Source organism: Chiloscyllium plagiosum, chromosome 10, assembly GCF_004010195.1.
Source record: "Chiloscyllium plagiosum isolate BGI_BamShark_2017 chromosome 10, ASM401019v2, whole genome shotgun sequence".
NCBI lineage: Eukaryota > Metazoa > Chordata > Chondrichthyes > Orectolobiformes > Hemiscylliidae > Chiloscyllium > Chiloscyllium plagiosum.
In genome coordinates this window covers 59299242-59324792 of record NC_057719.1, presented here as the reverse complement: position 1 = coordinate 59324792, position 25551 = coordinate 59299242, and the positions used below count along the sequence as shown (strand labels likewise).

At 38.0% G+C, this 25551-nt stretch overlaps 1 protein-coding gene across 2 annotated transcripts in view; it reads left to right on the top strand.

Moving 5' to 3' along the window:
- sec23a (Sec23 homolog A, coat complex II component) overlaps positions 1-25551 on the top strand; it is a 91574-nt gene that overhangs the window by 51782 nt on the left and 14241 nt on the right. For both annotated transcript variants that reach the window (XM_043697863.1, XM_043697864.1), the window contains exons 9-13: positions 944-1059; positions 3288-3411; positions 4805-4885; positions 9547-9636; positions 23357-23463. In XM_043697863.1, the coding sequence (XP_043553798.1) occupies positions 944-1059; positions 3288-3411; positions 4805-4885; positions 9547-9636; positions 23357-23463 (518 nt within the window). The remainder of the gene's footprint in view (positions 1-943; positions 1060-3287; positions 3412-4804; positions 4886-9546; positions 9637-23356; positions 23464-25551) is intronic.

The following is a 25551-nucleotide window of genomic DNA, read 5'->3' as shown; positions in this document are numbered from 1 at the left end:
TAGACTTCTAACCAACGACATAGCTACTGTTAAGGGATCAACTAGTTATTCCTGTTGATACTTTTCTGACTTTGTTCCTCTTAATCTCCATACTGATTCCAGCACAGGCTTTTTGCAAGAGCAACTTAGATAGTCCCAAACCCTCTCCCCTACCATTTTCCCCCAGGCCAGAAATTTTGTTTTCTCCAGATGGCTGTCCAATTCTCCTAAAAATCAATTTTTACTTGATATTGTAGATATTTCAGCGCGTTTTGAGAAGATGTGTAGCTCCATTTGAGGTTCTGGATGTAGTTGTGCTCGTTGAGCTGCAAGTTTTGTTTTCAGATGTTTCATCACCATACTCGGTAACATAATCCGTGAGCCTCCATCAGTGAATGATGAAGCACTGGTGGCAGACCTGCTTTCTATTTATGTATTTAGGTTTCCTTGGGTTGGTCATGTCATTTCCTGTTCTTTTTCGCAGGCGGTGGTAAATGGGATCTAAGTCAATGTGTTTGTTGATAGAGTTCCAGTTGGAATGCCATGCTTCTCGGAATAGAGACACGCATGAGAATTCCTAGAAGTGTGCCATTCCAACTAGAACTCTATCAACAAACACATTGACTTAGATCCCATTTACCACCCCCTGCGAAAAAGAACAGGAAATGACGTTACCAACCCAAGGAAACCTAAACACACAAATGCCACCAGTGCTTCATCCGGAGGCTCACTGATGATGTTACCTAGTATGGTGACGAAACTTCTGAAAACAAATCTTTAAGCTCAGCGAGCAAACTGACATCCAGAATTGTAGATATATCTCAAATGCAGACTTTTAAATCAAAATGAATGGAAAAGATAAATGATACTAGTTATGTATTTACCTTTTCAAATAAAAGCTTGTGTATGAGAGATGTTGAGTTGGTTTGATATTTCAGTATTTTATCATTTACTGTTAATGTAGCACTATGAAGCCTTGTCAAATCGAGCAGCAGCAAATGGCCATGTCATCGATATCTATGCTTGTGCATTGGATCAAACTGGGCTCAATGAAATGAAATGCTGCCCAAATCATACAGGGTGAGTAGTCTCTGGCTTGTTGAAATCAAATTACTAATGCTAATATGCCAAAGCCAAGTCTTAATGTATGAAATGTGAAGTCCGCAATGATGCAAGTGCAGAGAATATAGTTCCGTTTCTTTTGCTGAATGTGTTTGTTGTAGGGTCATCCAAACAATTTTTATTCTTTGCAGTTTTCCAAACAAAATCTATCTTGCCTCAAGTCGCTATTGTACTTTTTCTTTTTTATATCAAAGATAAATCTGTTTGGGGGAGGAGTAGATGATGGTGGTTGAAAGCATGAAAAAATAGATTCTCGGAAAGTTTTCCTCTCTAGTTGTTAACTGTAATCCAGTGAATTTTGTACTACTTTTGGGTTTCTATGAAGGTTTAATGCTTTCGTACAGTGCTTTCCATATAATGCTTTCATATGCTGTTGATGGAAGCACGAATGTTCCACCATGCAAATTAATAGCCTATCATACCTATAAGGAGTTTGGTTTGACAATCCGAAAGACAAACATTATGATCCAGGATATTGCTCTACCATCATCAATCTGGTACAAGGGCAGCTGCCACTTAGACAAAGAATATTGACAACTGGGAGATCGTCGTTGAGTCATGAAATCATGGCGGGTCATTTGAAGGGAGTTGGAGAAATAGAAATTTACTAGTGTGCGAAGGAGAGGGCCCAGGAAAAACAGACCAGCAAATCTTGCACTTCTCAGTCCACTGTCTTCTGAATCGCACCAGGTGACATTTAACATAGAATTGACCACAAAGCACAATTGTCACCATACAAGTGTGCACATTGTCTTGTTATAGATTTAGGCAGTTGGAAAATATGCAGAAAGGCTAGCAGCAGTTCTGTCTTGTATTATTTCACAAAATGTTGAGAGGGTACCTAATGCAATCTTGCTATGCTTTCCAACTTTCATAAATCTTGAGATGTCCCTTTTGAACGTTTCCATCTTTTAACAAGTTTGTGCTTAAGAAAATGTGGATTTTTTCTGTCTGTTTACCTTTTATAGATTAATGTATCTCTTTTAAAACTGAATTGTTTAAAAAAAAAACTAGAAGTCCCATACAAGGCAACTGGTCATGGCTGTAGGATTATTACTGAACTGGGGATCTGTTATTTGCTGTTGCCGTGTGATCCATTTTTGAGGATTGAAGCTGTGCAATTTTGAAGTATTGCAATATGGAAGCACTGCAGCACTATCTTTGAATTGCCCATACCTTTTATGTTTAAAGAGTGGTAAATATGTACAAGTTGCAGCTTCTAACTTGGTTTTGAATTTTGATTGATTGGGAAAAGAATAACAGCAGTTGTATCTTATAATTCATGCTTTTATGTATACAGACTTAACATTTTTTTATATCTCCAATTCAGAACCTATTTCAGGGAACTTACATTTTCTTAACTTATCAGTCACAGGAGTGTCTAATTTCTTGGTGTTCCCTGCATGTTGAAACAGGAACACATAGTTTGCGTTCCCCTTGGTTTTGTGTTTCTCCACACTTACTTGGAAAATTGTATTGAATATCTTGTTTTGTAATGTTACTGTTAGATTTTTTTTATCAACATGTTTGAATGTTTCGTGCTTCCTAAAAAAAGCAAAAGCCATGTCATATTAATGGCATGTTAAAAACGGGCAGAAACAATAAATTGCTCATTTTAGTCATTGGAACTATTTTGTTGACTTGATGTGCTGAATATTTGGAGTGAATTGGATAAGTTTGTTCTGTTGCAGAGCTGGCCATCCTGATGCAGCATATCAGGTTTTAATTCTTGAATACTATGCGGATGTTCTCAATTTTTATAGATTGTTAACGTTTGGTTTAAAATTACATTTGTCTCCTCTTTGCCTCTCAGTTTTACTGTTGTTCATGGATACAGCCTTTAGCTGTTGATGTTACAGATTCCTGATTATCCCAAATGATAATCTAAGACAATAGGAGAACAAATTCTTCATCTAATTTCTTCTTACTATGATGAATCTTGACCTATCACATACTGGAGCTTAAATACCTACCTGTTTCCTAGACCAAACTTGTGCATTGAAGCTGCTTGAGTGGGATTTGAACTCTGACAGTCATCTCAGCTTTAAGTTGGCATTGTATGAACTGGCATTTAATCTTACATGTTTTGTTTTAATTGATTCTTTTTCTTCAATTTTAGTTGAGGATAAAGCCAATGTTTTATGTTTTCTCCCCCCCCCCGGCTCCACCCCCAATCCGTTTTTCAGAGGTTACATGGTGATGGGAGACTCCTTCAACACATCCCTGTTCAAGCAAACTTTTCAGCGAGTGTTTACAAAAGATATCCAGGGACAATTTAAAATGGCTTTTGGAGGAACACTAGAAATTAAGGTAATGGTGTTAGACTTATTTCTCACCATAAACTATTTTATTATTACAAGCTGTGTTTGGAGCCTTGAACCTTCCTGAATTCTAAAGATTTCCAGAGGTCATGCTATCAACTATCAGATCCCCTGCAATGTTCACAAGTTCCATTATTGGAATGCAAAATGAGCATCAATTTTGTTTCGTTTGTTGAGACATTGCATATAAATATACTTGGATCAGAATTTTCTGTAGGATGTAAATTGCTAGGAAAGGAACAATGAAAATGGAGCTGGGTCTTTGTGTGAGGCTAGGAGAAAGTGAGGACTGCAGGTACTGGAGATCAGAGTCAAAATGTGTGGTGCAGGAAAAGCACAGCCAGTCAGGCAGCATCCAAGGAGCAGGAGAGTCGATGGTTCTAGCATAAGCTGTTCATCAGGAGATGATGAAGAGCTTATGCTCGAAACGTCGACTCTCCTGCTCCTTGGATGCTGCTGTGCTTTTCCAGCAGCACCACTTTTCACTTTGTGTTAGGCTGTTTACTGGCCTACAGCTTATTTTCAATTACTCCTCTTGCAAACATATAGTTGTGTTTTGCCTAAGCCAGAATGAAGACATTTTTGAATATTCCCTGTATAACCTTCAATTCTAAGTTCTTATAAAAACGTATGGTTTTGTATCACTGGTCACTTTGGGAGCAGTGCTCTTTAAATTAAGAGTATCTCAGAATCAATAGTAAACTACCGTTCAAAGGTAATTTCCAACTTTGATCCCAAGAAGTCAAGAATCAATATCAAGAACCAAATAGCTTTGCGAATTTAAAATGTATACAATGAACAGTGGCAGTAACTGTTCCAAATCTAGCTCATTCTATTCCTGTGTTAGCTAGTTTATTCATCATTAAAGAGGAATGTTAAGTTTGCCATCCAAAATGCTGTATCAAATTTTATGCTTACATTTCTGACATGTTGCCAAGAAGGTTGATTTACTTCACTGTTTTTAAGAAACCATTATGTCAGCCTTTTAATTAAACATACAAAGTCATCCAGTATTACTTAGAATAATTGAAATAACTTCCACAGTTCTGCATCTGGTGAATTTAATTCTGAATCAAAATTACACACCAGAAGTTAGTAGAATTATTCATGCATTTTTAAAATAGGTTATCTTGCTCCGCATACAATTGTACATGGCAAACAATTGAATGGAGTAATATTACTTGACATTCTTATTTTGATATTGGACTTGGAAAGTTTATTTTTAGTTGCAGGTGGATGTTTATTTCAAGACTTGAAATGAGAAAATTTATGTTCCTTTAAATCTTGAACATTCCTAGACTTAGACCAAACTTGTTTTTAATTAAAATCAAGCATAAATCTGCATTAAAGGTATATAATTTTTAAAAAAATTTCCTCTAAAGACATCAAGAGAAATCAAGATTTCTGGAGCCATTGGACCCTGTATATCGCTGTGTGCTAAAGGACCTTGTGTGTCAGAAAATGTGAGTAGTCTTCTGTTTTTATTCATTCTTAATATCCAGAAATAATATTACAGAAACAATGTGATGTTTGTGAAAAGAATTGCAGCAAGGGATTGCCTGTGGTTTCATGTGGAAGTATCTTATTTATCTTCCATGCTAAATATGAAATTAGCACTGAAGTGATAAGGGGAGTAAATTTGTCCAACCACAGTTCAAGTAATAGTGTGGTCAGCCATTGGTACGGGTTTCATGCAACTTCCAAATCTTGAAAAGGGAAGTGTTATTGTGAGAACCACATTGCATTATGTTCAATTTTTGAAGGTGGAAATGTATCCAGCAAAGTTCCACTGGAAGAGGAAATTGATGCATAGGACTGTAGAACAGGGGAGATAATTTTAAAGATTCAAGATTTTGCAAGGGGATGGAATATTTTGCATACATCCCATTTATAGAGATAAGCTACCAGGAGTGTTAGGATGTCTCGGATAAATAAAGCAGTTAGAAACTATTTAAAATTACACCGAGGACGATGATAATGCAAAGAAATAAATAAAAAAAGACTTTTAACAGCAGGAAGAAGTGAGGTAGAAAATACACAAAAACTCGGAAAGTGTACTTTTGAAAAAGAACTTAAAAATGCAGTATTAAAAAAAATCCAACAAACTGAAGATGCTGGAAATCAAAATAAAAACTGAAATTGCTGGTAAAACTTACCAGGTTTGGTAGTATCAAGGGAGACAAAGCAGAGTTAACATTTCATGTCCAGTGACTCTTCTTCAGAACTCCTCTGAAGGAGTTCACACCTACTGAGTTATGTGAGAAATTTGTTTTTGTTTAAAAATGCAGTCATTATCTTGAAAAAGGCATTGTTAACTTGTAGAGATGATTACATTGGATATGTCTATCTGAGAAGTATAAGGAAGTTTTTGCTAAGCTATAGAAATTATATTTCATTGTACTGTCAAGCATAGTTACAGCCGAGAAGCATGTAAATAGGCCAGTGTAAGACATATTGTTTCAAAGGAATGCTGCATTAGCACAGTCTATATCACTAAACATCTTTGGGACAACTGTCAAGTTTGTTGTTAAGGATAAATTTACCAAAGAGAAAGTTGGAAGTTGCCAGCAAAGATTTCACAAGTGCCAATAATGTTTGACAAACAACATAGATGTCTCGGAAGTAGTAAGTAGTGTAATACATGTAGAAAATAAATTCAGTGCCGTGTTTGTGGACTTTAGCAAAGTGCTTCACAAGGCATAGAAATTAGAAGCAGGTATAGGCCAATTGGCCCTTCAAGCCTTCACTGCTATTCAGTACGATGATTGCTGATCATCCAACTCAGAATCCTGTTCTTGCTTTCTCCCCATACCCTTTTGATCCCTTTAGTCTTAAGAGCTATATCTAACTCCTCCTTGAAAGCATTCGACGTTTTGGTCGCAACTACTTTCTGGGTCACTGAATTCCACAGGCTAATCACTTTTTGTGGGAAGACATTTATCATCACAGGCTTGTTTATTCCTATTCTTTGTTCCTTTGTACCAACTAGTTCTCCATCTATGTTGATCCATTAACCCCCAGACCCATGTGCTTTAACTCTACATGCTGATCTCTTTTTTGGGACCTTATTGAGAGCCTTCTGAAGATCTAATAAAGCCACAACCACTGGCTGCGCCTTATCAGTTCTATTCATTACATCCTCAAAAGGTTGCTGTAGATTTGTCAAGCATGATTTCCCTTTTGCAAATCCATGCTGACTCTGTGTGATCCTGTCACTGTTATCAGAGAGCTCTGCTTTTAAATCTTTTATAATGGACAGCAGCATTTTCACTACTATTGATGTCAGGCTAACTGGTCTATAATTCCTTGTTTTCTTTCTATCTCTTTTCTTAACTAGTGGGGTTCCATTAAATACGCTCCAATCCATGGGACCTGTTCCAGAACCTTGAAAGATGCCCACCGTGCAACCACTTTTCCAGAACTATTTCCATAAGTGCCCTAGGATGTAAATTATTGGGCCCTGGGGCTTTATCAGGCTTTAATCTCATCAATTACCCAAACACTTTCCCTATCAATCCCTTCAGTTCCTCCCTCTCACTGGACATTACATTTCCCCAAGACTTTTGGGGCATTCTATGTGTCCTCCTCTGTGAAGACAGAACCAAAATATATATTTAATTGGTCTAACATCTGCTTGTTCCCCATTATAACTGCCCCTGTGTCTGACTATAATAGACAACATCTCTCTTCCTAATCTTTTTCTCTACACATATCTATAGAAGCTACTACAATCAGTTTGTATATTATCTCTAAACTTGAACTTGATTTTCCCATCTTAATCAAACTGCTTCTAAAATGTAAACTGCTTCCAATCCTCAGGTCTCCTGGGTTGTTTTCTTTTTTTGACCAACTTATATGCTCTCCTTCAATCTAATACCATCCTTAATTTCCCACCTTAGGATCAATTTTCCTGGGTGTTTTTTTGTGCCAAACATGAATGAACGATTGTTTACAGTTTCTCCATCCATTCTTTAAATGTTTGCTGTTGACAGTTCGCAGTCATCCCTTTAAGTAGCATTCTCTGATTTATCATAGCCAACCTGTGCCTCATACCATCGTACTTTCCTTTATTAGATTCAGGACTCTGGCTTCATAATTTGCTGCATCACTTCCTGCCTTCATGATGAATTCTGACATATTATGGTTACTCTTCCTCAACATTATGACAGGTTATTAAGCAAGATTATTTCCCTAGATGATATAATCTCATTGATGGAGCAAGAGCGTGTATTCTGGCAATGCATAAACTTTGTCTTTTTATGCTGGAATCTTCCAGTCCTGCCTCCAGTGATGAGCTGACTGGGAGGCTCACTGCTGAATACTAATTCCAACAGATAAAAGGGTGAGCCATGTCTGAAAGGGACACAGTTTTAGCAGTGTCAAAAAGGGTGAGAGCAGTTTTGTTTTTGGATAGGGAAGTGAGGATGAGCCATATTGATGTTAGCAGCGGGATGGTGGTGCATTTGCACATGGTGTGCAGTGTCAGGCAGCACATATGTGCATGTGAGGTGTTCATGTGACCTGTCTTGGGATTGTCATTGTTTTGGGTTCCTTTGTTAGTCTATTTGATTTACTTAGAAATATGCTCCTGAGCAGCCTTTTACCAGTAATGCTTCTAAGTAAGTCAGTGTAACTCATGTTGGAAGTTGTTAATTGTGTTGTAAAGTGAATTCCCAGAACTTTTGCCATCATGATCCTCAATAATGAGCATTTGTTGATTTTCTGCAATTGAGATCAGAATAAGTGAAAAGAGTAAGAGTCACAGACAAAGGGTAGTGGGATGGGTCTGGGTGGGATGCTCTTCATATGGTTGACTTGTTGGACCAAATGGCCTGTAGGGATTCTATGAGGAGCAAAAACAGTTGAGTGCATTTTTCTGCGTTTGCAATGTGGCTCATATAAGTCATTTAAAGGTTGGAAGAGTACGAGATCAAGGAGGTGATGGTGAACTTGTACAAGATAATAGATTTGCCTTTAGTATTTCATCCAATTTTGGGCACTGTTGAAGCTTTAGGAAGTATATGAAGCTGGTGGAGGGAACGCAAAACAGGTTTATGAGTGTTTCTAGCTATGAAGAATTTCAGTTATAAACATTGGAGATTTTGATAGTGTTTTCTTTGTTGGAGATGTCCACGTAGAGATATGATCAAAGTATTTGAGTATCCTGAGCAATCTGCACAGAGTTCATGCAGAGGAAATATTCCCAGTCATATAAGTCTTGAAACTGGATTTAAAGTGATTAGTAAGCAAAACAAAAATAGTACAAAGAAAGATGTTTCTACAAAAATAGAGTGGCGAGGGCAGGTTCAATCGAGGCATTCAGAAGGGAATTAGGTATTTTTGAAAATGAGCCACACGGAGGGCTACAGGGAGAATGCAGGGGACTGTCACCAATTGGGTTGTTAATTTAAAGACGCATTGAGCTAAATGGCCTCCTTCAGTGTAGTAACCGTTCCGTTATGGAGTTCATTTCTGCAACCATTTTTGTTCATTGTTTATATCTGTGATTTGGATTTTGACTTGGAACAGAGTATGCTGCTGATGTTTCTGGATGCCTGATAAAGGGAACATTATTTTTGGGGGTCAACCAAATTATGCTTCCACTGGTGGCATCTGTGCTGGGAAGGAGCATGAACATGTTGAACACTATTTCCACCTCTCTCTCTTCTCTGAGGCTCTGCATTTTTTGTACTTTTCTATGGTCATACAAGTTGTGATATTGCTAATGTTATTTCATATTATTTGTGGTTATGAATAGCTCTTGTATGTGGAATGAATTTCTAATAAACACTAATAGTGCACAGATATGAGTGTTAGCATGAATTATATGGTTAAGATTGCTATCAAGGGACATTGATCAGCAGAGAAATGAGCTACACAACATCAAATGGAATTAAATATTAATTGTGAGGTGGTGCGTATTTGTTTTACAAAACTGCATGTAATTATGCTTTAGTGTCGGTTCCATGTTGTGGAAGAGACAAAAGGTTTCACGAAATATGTCAAAATTATGACTGAATTGTAATAAGAGGGACTAAGCATGCCAAATTGTAAAATTTTAATAGAATGTACAGATTTAAAAAGAGAATTTCAGCTAACAGTCTTTGGTTGCCTTTATTTACAGGAAATTGGAACAGGTGGGACCTGCCAGTGGAAGATCTGTGGTCTGGACCACAATACAACTCTTGGTATATACTTTGAAGTTGTGAATCAGGTGTGTAAGAAATGGATGTGATGATAGAGGTCCTTCCCATGGTTTCTACCCAATGTGCTCCCGGACCCCTGTATTACCACCCCATTGAAAAACTCCAGTGTACTCTGATCCTAGCATTGCTTGCTCAACATTGTGGGATTCCTGAAATTCCCCTCACTTACTGATACGTGTGCTCACGCACACGAGTGCACAACTTCCCCACACACATACCACATGCCCCCCACACATCCACCCCTTTCCATCGGTTTCTAGGTGAAAGATACCATCATGCTACTTTTTTGAAGATTTATTTAGAGGATCTAGGCATCACTTACTGGGCTAGCGTTTATTACTCATTCAAATTGCCATTCAGAAGGTCGTTATGGTCTACCTTTTTGAAAAGCTCAAGTCTGTTTGGTGGAGGTACATGCATAATGGTATTAGGCAGAAAGTTCCAGGATTTCGATCCAGCAGCAGTGAAGGAATGATATTTTCCAAAATCAGGGTGGTTAGTGGTCTGGAGAAGAACTTGCAGATGGTGATATTCCCATCTGTCTGCTGCCCTAGTCCTTCTAGATGGTAGTGGTTGTGGATCTAGAATGTCCTGTCTGAAGAGTGTTGATAAATTACTATAGTGCATCGTGTAGATGGTACAGACTGCTGCTTCTGTGCATAGGTGGTGTAAGGATTAAATGCTTATTGGTGTAATAGCATTCAAGTGGATTAATTTGTCTTGAATGATGACAGGCTTCTTGATGAGTGTCTTTGGAGCAGTATTCACCCAGGCAAGTGGGAAGTAATTCACCATACTCCTGACTTGTGCCTTGCACATGGTAGCCAGGCTTTCTGCCACATCAGAAGGCCCCTGTCCCAAATTCCCCAGTACTAATGTATAATTCTGTATCTATGATATCATTGTAATTACCCACTTCAAGTATAAACTAATTTTAAAAAATTAATTACATACTTCAGGACCTTTGTTTTATTTAGTATTCTTGTTTCTCTAAACTTTTGAGTCAAATATGTATGTGATTCTGGATTGCAATCTTGAAAATATCACCAGCAGCGTTACACTATATGGCTTAGGGCAAATCTAACATGATTTATTGAATTGCAGTTTACTTTTAGCCATGATAATATAATAATATATCTCACATGGTGGGGGGGACAACGCAAAAGGTGTTTAACTAGCATGCATGCCTATCCCACAGCATTTGTCTCAGCAGACTGAAAGGTATGGTCCTTTGTAAGGAGAGGGGTTATTTATGTCATTGATTATTTTGGTATATGAGTTAGGTGAATGGTGGATTTGTAAGAGAATGTGAACAAGACATAGTATCATGTGTATATTCGTTTATACAACTCAGCAGTTGGTACATTTCAAATGTATTTTATTACATTTAAATGGTTTTGAGATTTTTTCCTAAGGTTGTGAAGCATTAATGCAAGTCTTCTGTAAATATGTAAATGAACAGCTATAGGGGTCATCTGTGGCCCTGCCCCCTCTCCCCACCAACCAAGTCCTAATCTGCACTGCCATTTAATCTGATTGAAACTTCAAGCCTACATTTCCACCTACCCAATTATTATGTAAATTGTGTGTGTAATATATCTGCACCATAAAATAATTTAAATATATAATTATTAAATAATCATCCCTCTTCATTTTGAATAATCATATTTTCTTTTGTAGTTTTACAGATTTAGTTAGGGAATTCTGAGTAAAACAAGCTGAAAGTGAGGGCTGCAGATGCTGGAGATTAGAGTTGAAAAGTGTGGTGCTGAAAAAGCACAGCGGTCAGGCAGCATCCGAGGAGCAAGAGAGTTGACATTTCAAGCATAAGCTCTTTAATGGGGGAGCTGCAGAGAGGGCTGAAAGATAAATGGGATGTGGTGGAGCCGTGGGGAAGGTAGCAGGCATAGGTAGATGAAGGTGGGCCATAATGGTGATAGGTCGGAGAGTTGGGAAGGGAAATGAGCAAGTAGATCAGTTCATGACGGTGGTGCAGAGCTAGAGGGTTGGATCTGGGATAAGGTGGTGGCAGGGGAAATGGGGAAACTGGTGAAATCAACATTGGTTCCATATGGTTGGAGTGTCCCATGGCGAAAGATGAGGCGTTATCCCTCCAGGTGGCTAGAGTTTGGCGGTGGAGGCGGCCAAGGACTTGCATATCCTTGGCAGAGGGGGAGGGGGAACGGCCGCAGGGTGGTAGGGTTGATTGGCATGTTAGTCCCAGAGATGTTCTCTGAAATGTTCCGCAAATTGGCGTCCTGTCTCCCTAACATAGAGGAGACCACATCGAGAGCAATGGACACAATAGATGACATGTAGAAGTACAGGTAAATCTCTGTCAGATATGGAAGAGTCATATAGATGTACAGCATGGAAACAGACCCTTCGATCCAACCCGTCCATGCCGACCAGATATCCCAACCCAATGTAATCCCACCTGCCAGCACCCAGTCTATATCCCTCCAAACCCTTCCTATTCATACACCCATCCAGGTGCCTCTTAAATGTTGCAATTGTACCAGCCTCCTCCACTTCCTCTGGCAGCTCATTCCATACACATACCACCCTCTGTGTGAAAAAGTTGCCCCATAGGTTTCTTTTATATCTTTCCCCTTTCGCTCTAAACCTATGCCCTGTAGCTCTGGACTCCGTGACCCCAGGGAAAGGACTTTGCCTATTTACCCTATCCATGCCCCTCGTAGTTTTGTAAACCTCTAAGGTCACCCCTTAGCCTCAACCTGTTCAGCCTCTCCCTATAGCTCAAATCCGCCAACCCTGGCAACATTCTTGTAAATCTCTTCTGAACCCTTTCAGGTTTAACAATATCTTTCCAATAGGAAGGAGACTAGAATTGCACACAATATTCCAACAGTGGCCTAACCAATGTCCTGTCCTTTGGGGCCTCGCCATTAAACTAACAGACAAGGAGGGGGGTGCAGTGGTAGTTTGGCACACCAATCACAACACCACTGAAGCCAAGCGCCAACTTGCAGACACCTCCTCTAACTGCCTCACCTCCCATCACCAAACCATCGTCTCCCAGACCATACACAACCTCACCACCTCAGGGGATCTTCCACTAACAGCCTCCAACCTCATTATCCATGAACCCCGCACCACCTACTAAGATTTACAAACCTGACTGCCACCATCGACCCATTATCTCAGCCTGGTCCTGCCCCACTGAACTTATCTCTGTATACCTTGACACCATCCTGTTCCCCTCAGTTCAGGATTTCCCCACATACATTCGGGGCACCACCCAAGCCCTCCAACTTCTCCGTGACCTTCGTTTCCCCGGTCTCCAATGCCTCATCTTCACCATGGACATCCAATCCCTGTTCACATCCATTCATCATGACTAAGCTCTCCATTTCTTCCTCACCTGTCGACCCAACCCCTCCACCGACACACTCATTTGATTGGCTGAACTGGTCCTCGCCCTCAATAACTTCTCCTTTGAATCCTCCCACTTTCTCCGGACCAAAGGAGTAAAAATGGGCACCAGCTATGCCTGCCTCTTTGTCGGGTATGTGGGACAGTCCATCTTCTGCAGGTAACGGGCACCATTCCCCACCTTTTCCTCCGCTACGTTGATTACTGTATTGGCGTCACCTCGTGCTGTCACTAGGAGGTTGAACAGTTCAACTTCACGAGCACCTTCCACCCTAATCTCAAGTTCACTTGGACCATCCCTAACACCTCCCTCCCCTTCCTCAGCCTCTCCATCTACATTTCTGGTGACTGACTCACCACGGACATATACTTCAAACCCATAAACCCCCACAGCTACCTGGACTACTCCTTCTCCCATACTGCCTCCTGCAAAAACACTAGCCCTTACTCCCAATTCCTTGGTCTCTGCCGCATCTGCTCCCAGGCGAACCACTTCCAACATAGAATGTCCCAGATTGCCTCCTCCTTCAGGAACTGCAATTTCCCCTCCTCTCGAGTTCAATGATGCCCTCTAGCGCATCTCCTCCATTTCCCACACCTCTGCCCTTGAACCCCACCCCTCCAATCACAATTAGGGTAGGTCCATGGCCCCTCACCAACCCACCCTCCACCTTCCCTTCCCACAGCAAGAAATGCTAAACCTGTGCTCACACCTCCCCCGTCACCTCCGTTCATGGCCTCAAAGGATCCTTCCACATCCGACAGAGATTTACCTGTACTTTCACACACCTCATCCGCTGTGTCCATTGCTTTCGATGTGGTCGCCTCTACATTGGGGAGACAGGACGCCAACTTGGGGAATGTTTCAGAGAACATCTCAGAGACACACGTCAATCCACCCCACCACCGGCCAAAGATTTGCATGTTCTTGGTGGAATGGGAGGGGGGTTGAAGTCTTCAGCCACCTCCACTGCCAAATTTTAGCCACCCGATTCCTGCACGAAGAAAGCCTCATCTTCTGCCTTGGGACACTCTAACACATGGGATCAATGTTGATGTCACTAGTTTCCTCATTTCCCCTGCCCCCACCTTATCCCAGATCCAACCCTGTAACTCTGCACTGCCCTCATGAGTTGTCCTATCTGTCTACCTCCCTTCCCACCTATCCGCTCCACCTTGCTTTTAGACGTATCACCATCGTCCCCTCAACCTAATCTACCTATCTCATTCCCAGCTACCTTCCGCCCCCCACCCAGCCCCACTCCCTCCCATTTGTCTTTCAGTCCTCTTGCCACTTCCCAACCCCCCCACCATCATTCCTGACGAAGAGCTTATGCTCAAAATGTCAACTCTCCTGCTCCTCAGATGCTGCCTGACCAGCTGTGCTTTTCCAGCCCACTCTTTTCAATTCTGATTAAAAGTAAATTCTTCTGAAATTGTAAATTAAGGATATTTAAATTGGTTTTAGTATTTCTATCATGTAGTCTATCTACTGTATTTACATAATTGGCCACTTCATCATGCATTTATGAATATAAAATGGTTTATGTGCTGGATGATAGTATGCGTGCCTTGTCATGAAGCTGCTTCATTGGGTGATGCTCTAAATTGAGAAGCAGAAGCAGAATTTCAGTAGGTTACCTGTCTAATATTGACCATGAATTATGTAAACTTGCATCTCACAATGTTATAATTTTTTGTAATGATTATTTGATAGTTTGAGTTTTAAAATAGAAGTAAGTGGGTTTTTAGTTTTACTTCTGTGAGGTGACTTCTTTTAAGAGGTCAGAAAGTCACTTTGGAACATAGTTCAAACATCAGTTCCAAGAAAATGTAACTTAAGCTTGGATCAGCTACCTGGGAGTTTAATTGCTGAAGGTTTACTAAGTTCATTTGTCTCACCTACTACAACACAGATCATCAGGGACCGCTATCAAGTAGATTTTATTAGGGAAAGATTTATCAGCAGAAAGGCCATGAGTATAGTAGAGAGTTTAGTTGAAATAAATCACCAGGTTGAGAGAGTTGGAAAGACATCTCTTGACCATTAGAGCTAAAAGAAAAATTGCAAAGGCTGAGAAGCATCGGTGTCTATATTTGTGACTCTGGAAGAGAAATTGCATCTCATGAATGTGCAGAAAATAAATTGAATCAGAAATGAAGAGTTAAGATCATGAAAAGTTACTTTGCTAAAGTTGAAAGTCTGTACAGAATTTTTGTTTTGCTGTTTAAAGTGAGACTTTCCCAAATTGTCTTATATATGTAACATGGATAGTTTTTTCGTTCAGTAACTAATCACTACTCTAACCAAAGTGCAAACACAAATGTCTCTTGATCTATTAATCCAGATTTCACTCTGGGATCTGACTTGTTCAATTCTACCATCAGCTGGGATCTGAATGTTTGTCACATTTCTGAATCTGTCATGTGAACTAGCTAGTTGAGAATATTTTTGTGATTAATGTAATTGCATGTTTAGGATTTTTCTGGTGTATTATGTATGAAGACAAATTCCATTATGCAGAGTTTTGATCGTAATTAAAATTTGTGTATGGGATGAAAGTTCATGAATTACATGTTTAGTGAACATTGGATTCAATGGAGAACAGGAAAATGCAAGCTATGATTTTGCAAAACGTAGCCTGCCTCTGAGGAATTGAGTCTTTGTTGTGGCAACACACAGATGAGATTGTTCCTCAGTGTTGACTGTTTAATACATTCATTTACCTGTTTTTCATCTGCTTTGAATGCAGTCCTTAATTTCAATTTCTTCAGTTATTCTGCAATGCTAATTCATGGTACATCAGTCATGAATATGGATGCACATCAGATTTCTTGAGATCTGAAGCTTACACTTGCTTCTTTAGCTGAAGAAAGGGGGCATTTTTCTTTGTGTAGAACTCTTCTTTTGAGGTTTCTCCAGCTTTCGCGTATCTCATTTCTGTACTTCCTGAGTGAACATTAATTGAGTTATGAAATAATTTCTTTTCATTTTTGAAGAGTTGCTGTTTTGCAATCAACTGTTTTAATTGTATAATTATTCATATAAAACCTCAAAATTATTTTGTACCTTTTAAAATACATTATTGGGTCTTAATTAATTCGTAAGAAACTGACTCAAAGTAGTTGTCAGCAAGAAATTACTCCATGTTGACAATGCAGCTTTTTCAAGTGACAAAAGAACACTTGTCTACTCCACTGGTTCTGATTAATTTCTATTCTACATTTTTCAAATTATTAATATGGTAACTGATTTTAGCACAGATTTACAATACAATTTGCATAAAAGTACATCTATATTTGAAATCAATCGAGGATCATTTCATAACTGTAGTAGTGACTAACCACTGTTTAGTCCTAGTTTTTAGAAAGTATTTGGAACAATGTGGCAATATCTGGAAGATTGTTCATAAACATATTGCAAGATTTTTATTTGCGTAACAAAATAGAAGATATGGTGATGAAGAACTCAGTCTTGTGCCATTGATGTTGATGTGTTAAACAAGCAAAATAATGTACATAGACTGAAGCAACTTTTCTATTCCTTTAGTTAAGAAGAATGGATTTTTTAAAAATGCAAGGCTGTTGATTTGGTCAATAACTGAAACATTCATGATGTTTGCACTAAACTAAGCACTCCTCGATCAACCACAACACTGAAACAATAAAATACCATCAATTGGTGTACTGGTGCTTGATTATTCACTATGCTAGATTTTCAGTCAAGTCTTGAACATTGTGTGAACTTAATACAAATTTATTGTTGCTTAAGGACAGAAGGAACATGGTTGATTTTGACCAAGCTAACTCTTAGCAACCATGTGATACATCTGAGTTTTGGTTTTGGTTTAAGTCATAAAAGACTAGTGTATGAACTGCTTTAGTATTAAGTTATATTTAAAAAGTGTCAGTTTTGATGTTTAAATTGTTACTTGATAGAATACATTTATTTTTGAACAGTTACAGGTATGTGGAAAATGTCAACTTTAAACTGAAACTATTCATCCTATGATTAAATTGCAAAGCAGCAGAAAATATTGGAGCAGGAGTAGGCCATTTGGTCCTTTTACGTCTGCTCTGTCATTCGATATGATCATGGCTGATCATCATAATTACAAGGAGGTTTTATTTTAGCTCTTAATCTAAAACCTTAAGAAGGTAACTAGATAAGATCAAAAAGCTAAGTGCAGCAGCTATTCCCTATTCCCCATTTCTAATTGTTTTAATGTAATGTTACGTACTTCTGTGGCACAGAGTTGGTCAATGGATTCAGAGCAGATGTGAGAAATGCAAGCCATGTAGAGAGCATTTCTGCAAGTGGAGGAGGTTTGCCTTCGAACGTTTCATACATACTGATGGTTATATGTGGCATCCAGCATATTAGAAGGAGAACTAGAAAAAAAGGCAGAATTAATCAGTTTTAAGAACATACACGCCCTTATGACTTTTTTCTCTTCTGCATAGTCTCATGAAAAAGATTTACATGTCTAGTATTTCAAGCAGCATATCTTTAATCTGACTATCTGATCAAAAATTAGCTTTTTGTGTCTGTACACCTATCTTTAGTGCATTGTGTTTAATTTTTTGCACTTTCTTGTCTGTTGTGTTTTAACTGAAAAAAAAGTCTATGACTCAACCGTCACAATAGTTCAACACATTGAACTTGAAATGCAGGAAATGCACTAAGTTATCAGGTCTATTTTATTTCTGTTCATTTATTGTTTTTGCTAAATGGCTTTTCCTGAGTGAATCTTTTTTCATTGAATTCAGAAGCCAAGAAATATGTTTGAGGTGTCTCTAAATTCTTTGTGCTCACAAGATATGATAGTCATCTCCCTTTGGCAACCATGTACTTCCAACTGAAATTCTGAATAATGAGGGTCAAAGTGGATTTTGACCACAGGTGTGTATTTTGTGCTTAGTAAGGTTGGATAACACTAGCATGAGAAATGCTACTTTGGTTGCCGTTAGGAACTAGCCACGAGTGAAAGGCAAAGAGAGATGATGGGAACCAATCTGAGAAAAATGATCAGTGGGACATTTGTCAGTAAGGAGAAGAAATACTTTGAGACTGAGAAGCAGGTAGAGGAGGTCTGCAGGCCAGGAGCTGTAGAGTGATACATCATGTACTGCAAAATTAATTAGAGTTCTTTTATTGCTTGAATTGCACTGGAAATATTTTGGAATTCTTGCTATAGAGGAATAGGCTGAACCAGATTGAGATGTTAAGGCAGAATAAAATATCATGACAATAACCTCTTATATGAAGGTAACTACAAGTGCTTCTTCCTTAATCAAGAAAATTAAGAAGTTCAATTGTCTGCATTTGTGTGTGTATACATAATACACAAAACTCTGAGTAAATAATAAAATCTGATAAATCACTGAATTAGTTGAGCCCTAGAAACATATTGCTGCCTTTTATATGTTAATGGAGAAATAAACATAATCAGATTTTAAATAGAAATCAAGATGTTGCTGCCCTTAATCTAAAGGTATCTAAAAATAATGAATTTCTTCATTTAGAAGGACCTTGCAAACTGCAGTCTCTGACAAGAAGCCTTCTGTTTATGGAAGTTATATTGTATTGTGTCGCCATAGTCTTACCAGATCATAGGGCTGCTCTCTCATTAGAGAGAAACAACTGGTGGTGATTTAACCTGAGGGCCACCAGACCTCAGGTGAGGGAAGAGGTTTTGAATGAGAGTCCTTCATGGTAACCTCAAACCAGTGATGGGAATTAAACCTACGCTGTTGGCATCACACTGCTCTGTAAACCAACAATCTAGCCAACTGAGCTAAACTGATTCCTGGGAAGTTATGAACATTTACGTTTAGAACAGGAATAGTACCAGTTATGTTATATAGTAAGGGGTTTTATAATATAGAGAACATTATTACCCCCTGTGAACTAATGCAGGCTGTCCTTTCGTTATTACTATATTCAATTGATTAAAGAATGTGTAGATAGTTTCAGATTATTTTCCACTCAACTGTTTGGGCCATAATTTGACTTTCAAACATCATGAATCAAATATTTGTTAATTGACAAGTTAAATAATGAAGCACAGCTGCACTGTGAAATAACGCTTGATTTAGAATGCCATTTTCAACGATTGAGTAAATTGTTTTAGTTCTTCACATTGCAGTATAGTGAAGTCCCAATTTAGTTTTGCCATAAAATGGAGTAATGCTGCTTTCCGTTAAGAGTTCTCCATTTGGTCTTGGAATTTAATGGTGTGCTTTACAATTTAACTCTGAAAGTTGAGCAAGTTTTAAAAATTTATTTTCATTTTAAAAAAATTTGTATCAATTAAAACATTAATCAAAGATTACTAACTTTCACATTTCAGAAAAGTACGATGTCGTTATGATCACATAATCTGACCGAGAGCGATTTTTGCCATTGTTATCTACAAAAGGACTTTGTTTTGCATAGGTCATGCAGTTCAAAATGTAAAACTAAAGTTATACATACATACAAAAAAGAATAGGTTTCTAAAAGGCAACTTACATGCTATTGAAATCAGTGCGATTGTGCTCCTCAGGTAGCGTTTCGCTGGCACAGTGTAACAATGTTGATCATTGCATTCATAAGTTCCTCGTAATGTTTGATGTCTTGCAATTTGTACAATGTAAACAGCCAAACAGCAGACTATCATTAATGGAAGAAGTACTCCAATGGCAATAGTAACCAAACAATATGCTTTTAAAGAAGGACTAAAAGTTGGTGCACAGATATACTTGTGTTCCACATATGTGTATTGTCCTAATCCTACAAAGGGTAAACTTGCATTGAGAATGCAGTAGATCCAGATAGAGAAAATGATTACCCAAGCTCGTTGTCTTGTAAACAGTTGTACATAATGGAGAGGCAAACAGATTTCTGCAAATTTGTCGACAGTCACCCAGGTCATTGAATGAACAGAGGCAAGTTGCAGCAGTGTGTAGAGAAAAGCAAAGAATTGGCACCATAATTCCTTTCTGCTATAACAATCTCCATTAGACAGAGCATTGTGCACTCCACCAGGAATCACAGCAAGTCCCAACATTAAATCGCAAATGCAGAGGTTAAACGTAAGTACCGATGTGTCTTTCTGCAGCTTTCGGTTGAATCCAAGTATCAACAACAACAGCATATTTGCAGTAATGGATACTGCACAAGTAAGGCTCATTAGGCAGGCATACAGAACTTTGATGGAAAGCATCTTCATTTAAATATTCATTGTAGTGTGAAGTAATTGTATTTTTGTCAACCTTGATTTACACAGTGGGAAGTATTCAAGTCAAAAGATATATAAGCAAGCATTCAGAATGTTGCACTCTCTCACTGTGAATCACTCAGCATTCCTCAATTATATTTATTAAAGTAAGTCTCTGCAATGAAACAGAATTTTCCTAATCAGAAATAGCAGCATATTATCATATTGAAGTGTTAAAAACATGAAGGACAGTAGGAAAAGGCTTCTCTGTTTCAGATCCATAGATACCAATAACCTTACAATACCTCACCCAGCTGACTTTGTTTGTTTCTAAACTTCCAGCAACATATTTTGACTTTTCTACTTCAATTTACTGAATGTATTGTTCCTGATGCAGTGATGATTGCTCTATCGAGCAACTCTGTAAAGTCAGTAAAAATGACTGAAATTCTAGTTGCCTCACGTTTTAATTCTCCATCCTGCTCCCATTTTAACTTCAATGTTCTTGGCTTCTTACACCAAACCAATGATATTAGAAGCTTGAGGATCAGCAACTGATCTTCCAATTAGACAGTTCACAGCCCTCCTGACTCTGTTCAATTCAACAAGTTCTGATCATAATACTTCTATTTTTTCCAAACAAAAGCAGTTATTATTTCTGCTAATACTATTTATCCCTTCTCTTGACCTTTGTTTTGTTTCCTTGTTTGATCCGTTACTGTTACTTTTATTCTTGGACTGTTAGCCATTTTGTAATTTAATCTTTGTTTTTGACCTTTTCGACGGCCTTCTGTTTTATTTGTTCATTCTCTCTTCCTCTTTCCAGCTCATGCACTTGTTACTGTTTTACCAACTCTTGTAGAAGGTTATTGACTAGGAGGATAATTTGTTTGTCTCCGTAGATACTGCCAGGTCAGAGTATTTCCATCATTTTCTGTCTAGATTCCAGCATCTGCAATGTTTTACTTTTGAGTATTCATTCTGTATCACCAAGCTTCTGGTGCAAACTAAAAAATGTGCACTTTGTTTAATAAATACTGGCACTCCTAGATATTATCAACGCTTTATTTTTTAAAAAAAATTAAGTATTAACATACTCTTCCATATATTTGGCATATGCTGTAAGGAATTTGATAATTATTTTTCAGTTCTCTTTGTATTGTGTACAAAGCTTGAAGTTAATTAGGTTATAACACTTGTATTGTTTTACTGAAATTGTGTACAAAACTGAGTAAAGATAATGACTTCATGCAGAGGTAATTTTGTTATCAGCTGTGCAACCAGAAGGCAGAATGGCAGTTGGTGCACAGAGCAAGGTTGCAAAATTACAATGCAATTCCCATTTCACTGCTTTTGGATGTGAACCAGTCATCAAGAAAAAAAAACCAACAAGGTGGGTGGTTTTAACTGGTCATCTTTTTTGTTCGAGCATAACAATTAAAACATTTAGATTAGGATGTGGAGGAATAAGTTTAGTTGAAAGGTAGGGAATAAGAATTCAAGAATCCTTTGATGCAAAGATTCAGACCTTGTCAATTATGTAAAATACTGATTACTGTTACCTGCCTGCCGGGGCGTTGATTTTTTTGTTCTCCACCTTATTATTTATCAATGTGTAAATACTGAATAAAAAAAAACTGAAATAGAGATAATCAGTGCAGACTGTTTTGTAGTTAAAAGCACCATATGCTAGATAAAGCAGCTGTCATTTGGTAACTTTTTTAAATGGAGAAAGTGAGGACTGCAGATGCTGGAGATCAGAGCTGAAAATATGTTGCTGGAAAAGCGCAGCAGGTCAAGCAGCATCCAAGGATGCAGCGTTCCTGAAGAAGGGCTCATGCCCGAAACATCGATTCTCCTGCTCCTTTAATGCTGCCTGACCTGCGCTTTTCCAGCAACACATTTTCAGCTCTAACTTTTTTAAATGGCAACAAGCTTACTGGCCTATATTTCAGAATTATGTTTTAAGTTCATACCACAATTTAAAGCTCTTTGTGATTCTATCTTAGAGATCACACAAAGGTGAATTTTTCCTACAGCCTACATGCTGATTAAAAGGTGTAAGCCATTTTGATTATTCAATATCTGTAGCTGCACTGCCATTTTAAATGAGTATATGTGACTAAAATAAGTTGAGTAAAATAAGTACAATGGGAGAGCAAAAGAGCTACTAAACAATAAAATTTCTTCTATAGCCTCTGGTATGCATGAACTTAATCTGTAATCATCATTTTCATTGTTTTAAATGAGCTAATATTTAAGTTAGTTAAATTCCAAAACATTTTTATAAATATCAAATAATAACAATTTTTAATTCTGTAAACTAATGGTACTGTACTGTTTTTCCAGATGAAAGCATTGATCTCAAAGTGACTTTACTAGGTCAAAGAAAAATTTTAATGTTCATTTGGATGTGATCTCTTTCAGCTGTATGAGATCTAAAGTAGTTTAACCTTTAACAGATTTTCTAATATGTACAACACTTGCGTTTTCCATACATGGCTGATGTTTATACATGTTGAACAGTTGCAGTTATTTTAAAGAGTTACAGTTTTCAAACACGTTTTCAAAAAAAAAACCCTTTTTAACCTTTATAAAATAAAAATGACCACTGCATTGGTATTTTAGTTCTTAATTTTTGAGTATCCTAATGTTTCTCTTTTTTTTGTAATTAAAGTAAGCTAGAATTAAACATTTACCTGAATAATTGTGCAGATGCTGTTGATCCAGTTTTGTTTCCCTTGTTGTTCATGAACTCACTCTGAGACTGAAGAGTTTACAAAAGCAGGTCTAAACTTCATTTAAGCATCCAAAGAAAACTCCACGCTTTGTAAAATATTTCCACTGATTGGAGAAATATCTATTTAATCTAACAATTTTAGCCAAGCAGGTTAGAAAATGCCTCGAGTCTATTCTGTCTGCTGTTCATGAAGCAGCTGAGTACGTCGACTTATGAGCTGAATGTGATTATTATAGGAAGTGGGTGGTGAACTAAAAGACTGTGTCCATGGTTAAAATTGAATGCTACGGTACTGTGTGCTTTGTTGTTTCATTGACCTTTTCTGATTGTTGCATTTTTGTATGGTAAATTTTCTACCACCAAATATTGTTTTTTGTCTATTATTCTCAGCACAATGCTCCAATTCCTCAAGGTGGTCGTGGTGCAATTCAGTTTGTGACACAGTATCAGCATTCCAGTGGACAAAGGCGAATCAGAGTTGCAACAATTGCTAGAAAGTAAGTGTAAAATACAGTGGCTGTACAGGTACTTTTGAAATGTTGCTTTAACTTTTATTGAAGTAATAGTTGTGCATTACTAATAGAATTTGACAGAGATGCAGACTTATGTTTGTACTAATGCAGATATGTTGCTTGGTTTAAATTTAGCTGTTCTGATTTTTATAAAGTTGATTCACAGTTTGAGTCTTCACCTATATTGCGTTTTACTCTTTGGTTTTCCTTCTGCATTTCACTCACTGGGGGCACAACATCTTTATTAAATTTCTAGCTGTATGCAACATGCATGTGTGAAATCTTGTTTCTTTAGCATCTCCTATGTGTTATTCATGTTATGTCAGTGCAAACTGTTTCTTTTTACCTGTGATTTTTCATCCATTTTGTCCTCTGTTCTCCATTGTAGTTTTTTGTCTCTTTCTTTTGCCTCCCTAACTTCCTTGCATTTTGTTTCTGTTGTCTTTTGTGTGATTGTTTTTGTTTCATTTGGATTGTTTGAATTGTTATCGAATTTGCTGGTTTAATGATTTTGATCTATTCGAGAATGCACAACATTGACTTAGTGCATGGTGAAATGAGTTCGATATGGTCTGCTCTGGATTGTCTTGGGATATGGGAGTGGACAGGTGAGAGGGAATGAATAGTGAGAGCATTAGCAGCAATGGTCAAAGTGACTGCACATGAGGGAAGAAAAGGGTGAAGTGAGAGCAGGATAGAGCTGGGCCTGTCTATCCTGAAGAAGATAGTGGGGTGGCCAGCTGAGGCAGGCTGGTTGGGTTGCCCACCTGGGCCTGCTGGAACCTCTTACCAGCTTTATTAACTGTTAACCCCTTGTCCATGCCTCCTGGCATAGTGTTTTTAAAGCAGTAGTGATGGCTTCAGCATTTTTTAAAAAGTTAAATAGTGGGACTTTATTTAAAAGTAACTTCAGATCATGATACTTAAACCGACATTATCTTTCCCTTTGAGAGCATCTACATCTCCTTCATCAAATTGTGATTCCAACATGACAGATTAAGGCTGTGAAGAAATGTCATATTGGACTTGAAGCATTAACTCTGTTTCTCTCTCTGTAGATGATAGACTGAGAATTTGATAGGCCATATATGTTCTGTTGAGTATTGCTGTGATTGGAACCAAATAATTTTAATTTGCTGAATTTCCCCAAGTCTTTGTTTATATTTTATTAGCCAAAATTATGTTTGCCTTATCCCAGTGCTAGGTTTAAATAACACTTCTGAGTGCTAGAATCCCACCGGTGAGATTCATGTCCTGCCCCCGTCCTTTCGTCCACTGGCAGAAATTATATGTAACTTCTGCGTTCTGACCCGGTCTTCATTTTTTAAAGATATGCTTAGTCTTCTGAATTTGGCAAAACTCCAGCTCCTAGAACAGGAAAGGAACATGAGAGTGGACTGAATAGTAATTACAAATATGATTAGATGATGTACATTAAGCATAATACAGTTGACTGGAGTGGGCATTGTAAGACTGAGGCTTAATGATGGTGTAGTCCTGTTCTCACTCAATCTGTGTGTGCATTCATGTTTTATGAAACCTATTTTCCCAAATTATCAGTTTGAAGCTTGGTGCTAAGAACCAGTCAAGTGAGGTTGAACTGGACTAAGGCATAAGGACAAACCATTTATGTTTTAATCACTTAAAATGCTATAAATGCTGTCAGTAATTTAAGAACAAATTTCAGACATGCAACTTTGTGCTGAAAACTGATGAAGAGGATTTATGCTAAATCTGAAACAGGGATCATAGGCTAGGTGAAAATGGGTATCTCAGAAACCCTGTTGGAAAAAGATCACAAAGGATGAGACTGGCTTGGGTGGAATTGGAAGTCAGTTGCAGAAAGAAATTCTAGTTGGATTCTGGGATTGAAATAAAATAGTTGGAAATCCTAAGTGAGGTGAACTGTCATACTGTGAGATTATGAAGGTGATGTATGGGATATTATAAGGTTTCATACATGTGTATGATGATATGCTTGAATGGTTTGAGGGACAGCACTTTGTTTTGGCACCAGTAAGGAGGGCTTTGCAATGTCGACAGGATTGGAGGTGCCATTATTGTTTCTGATCC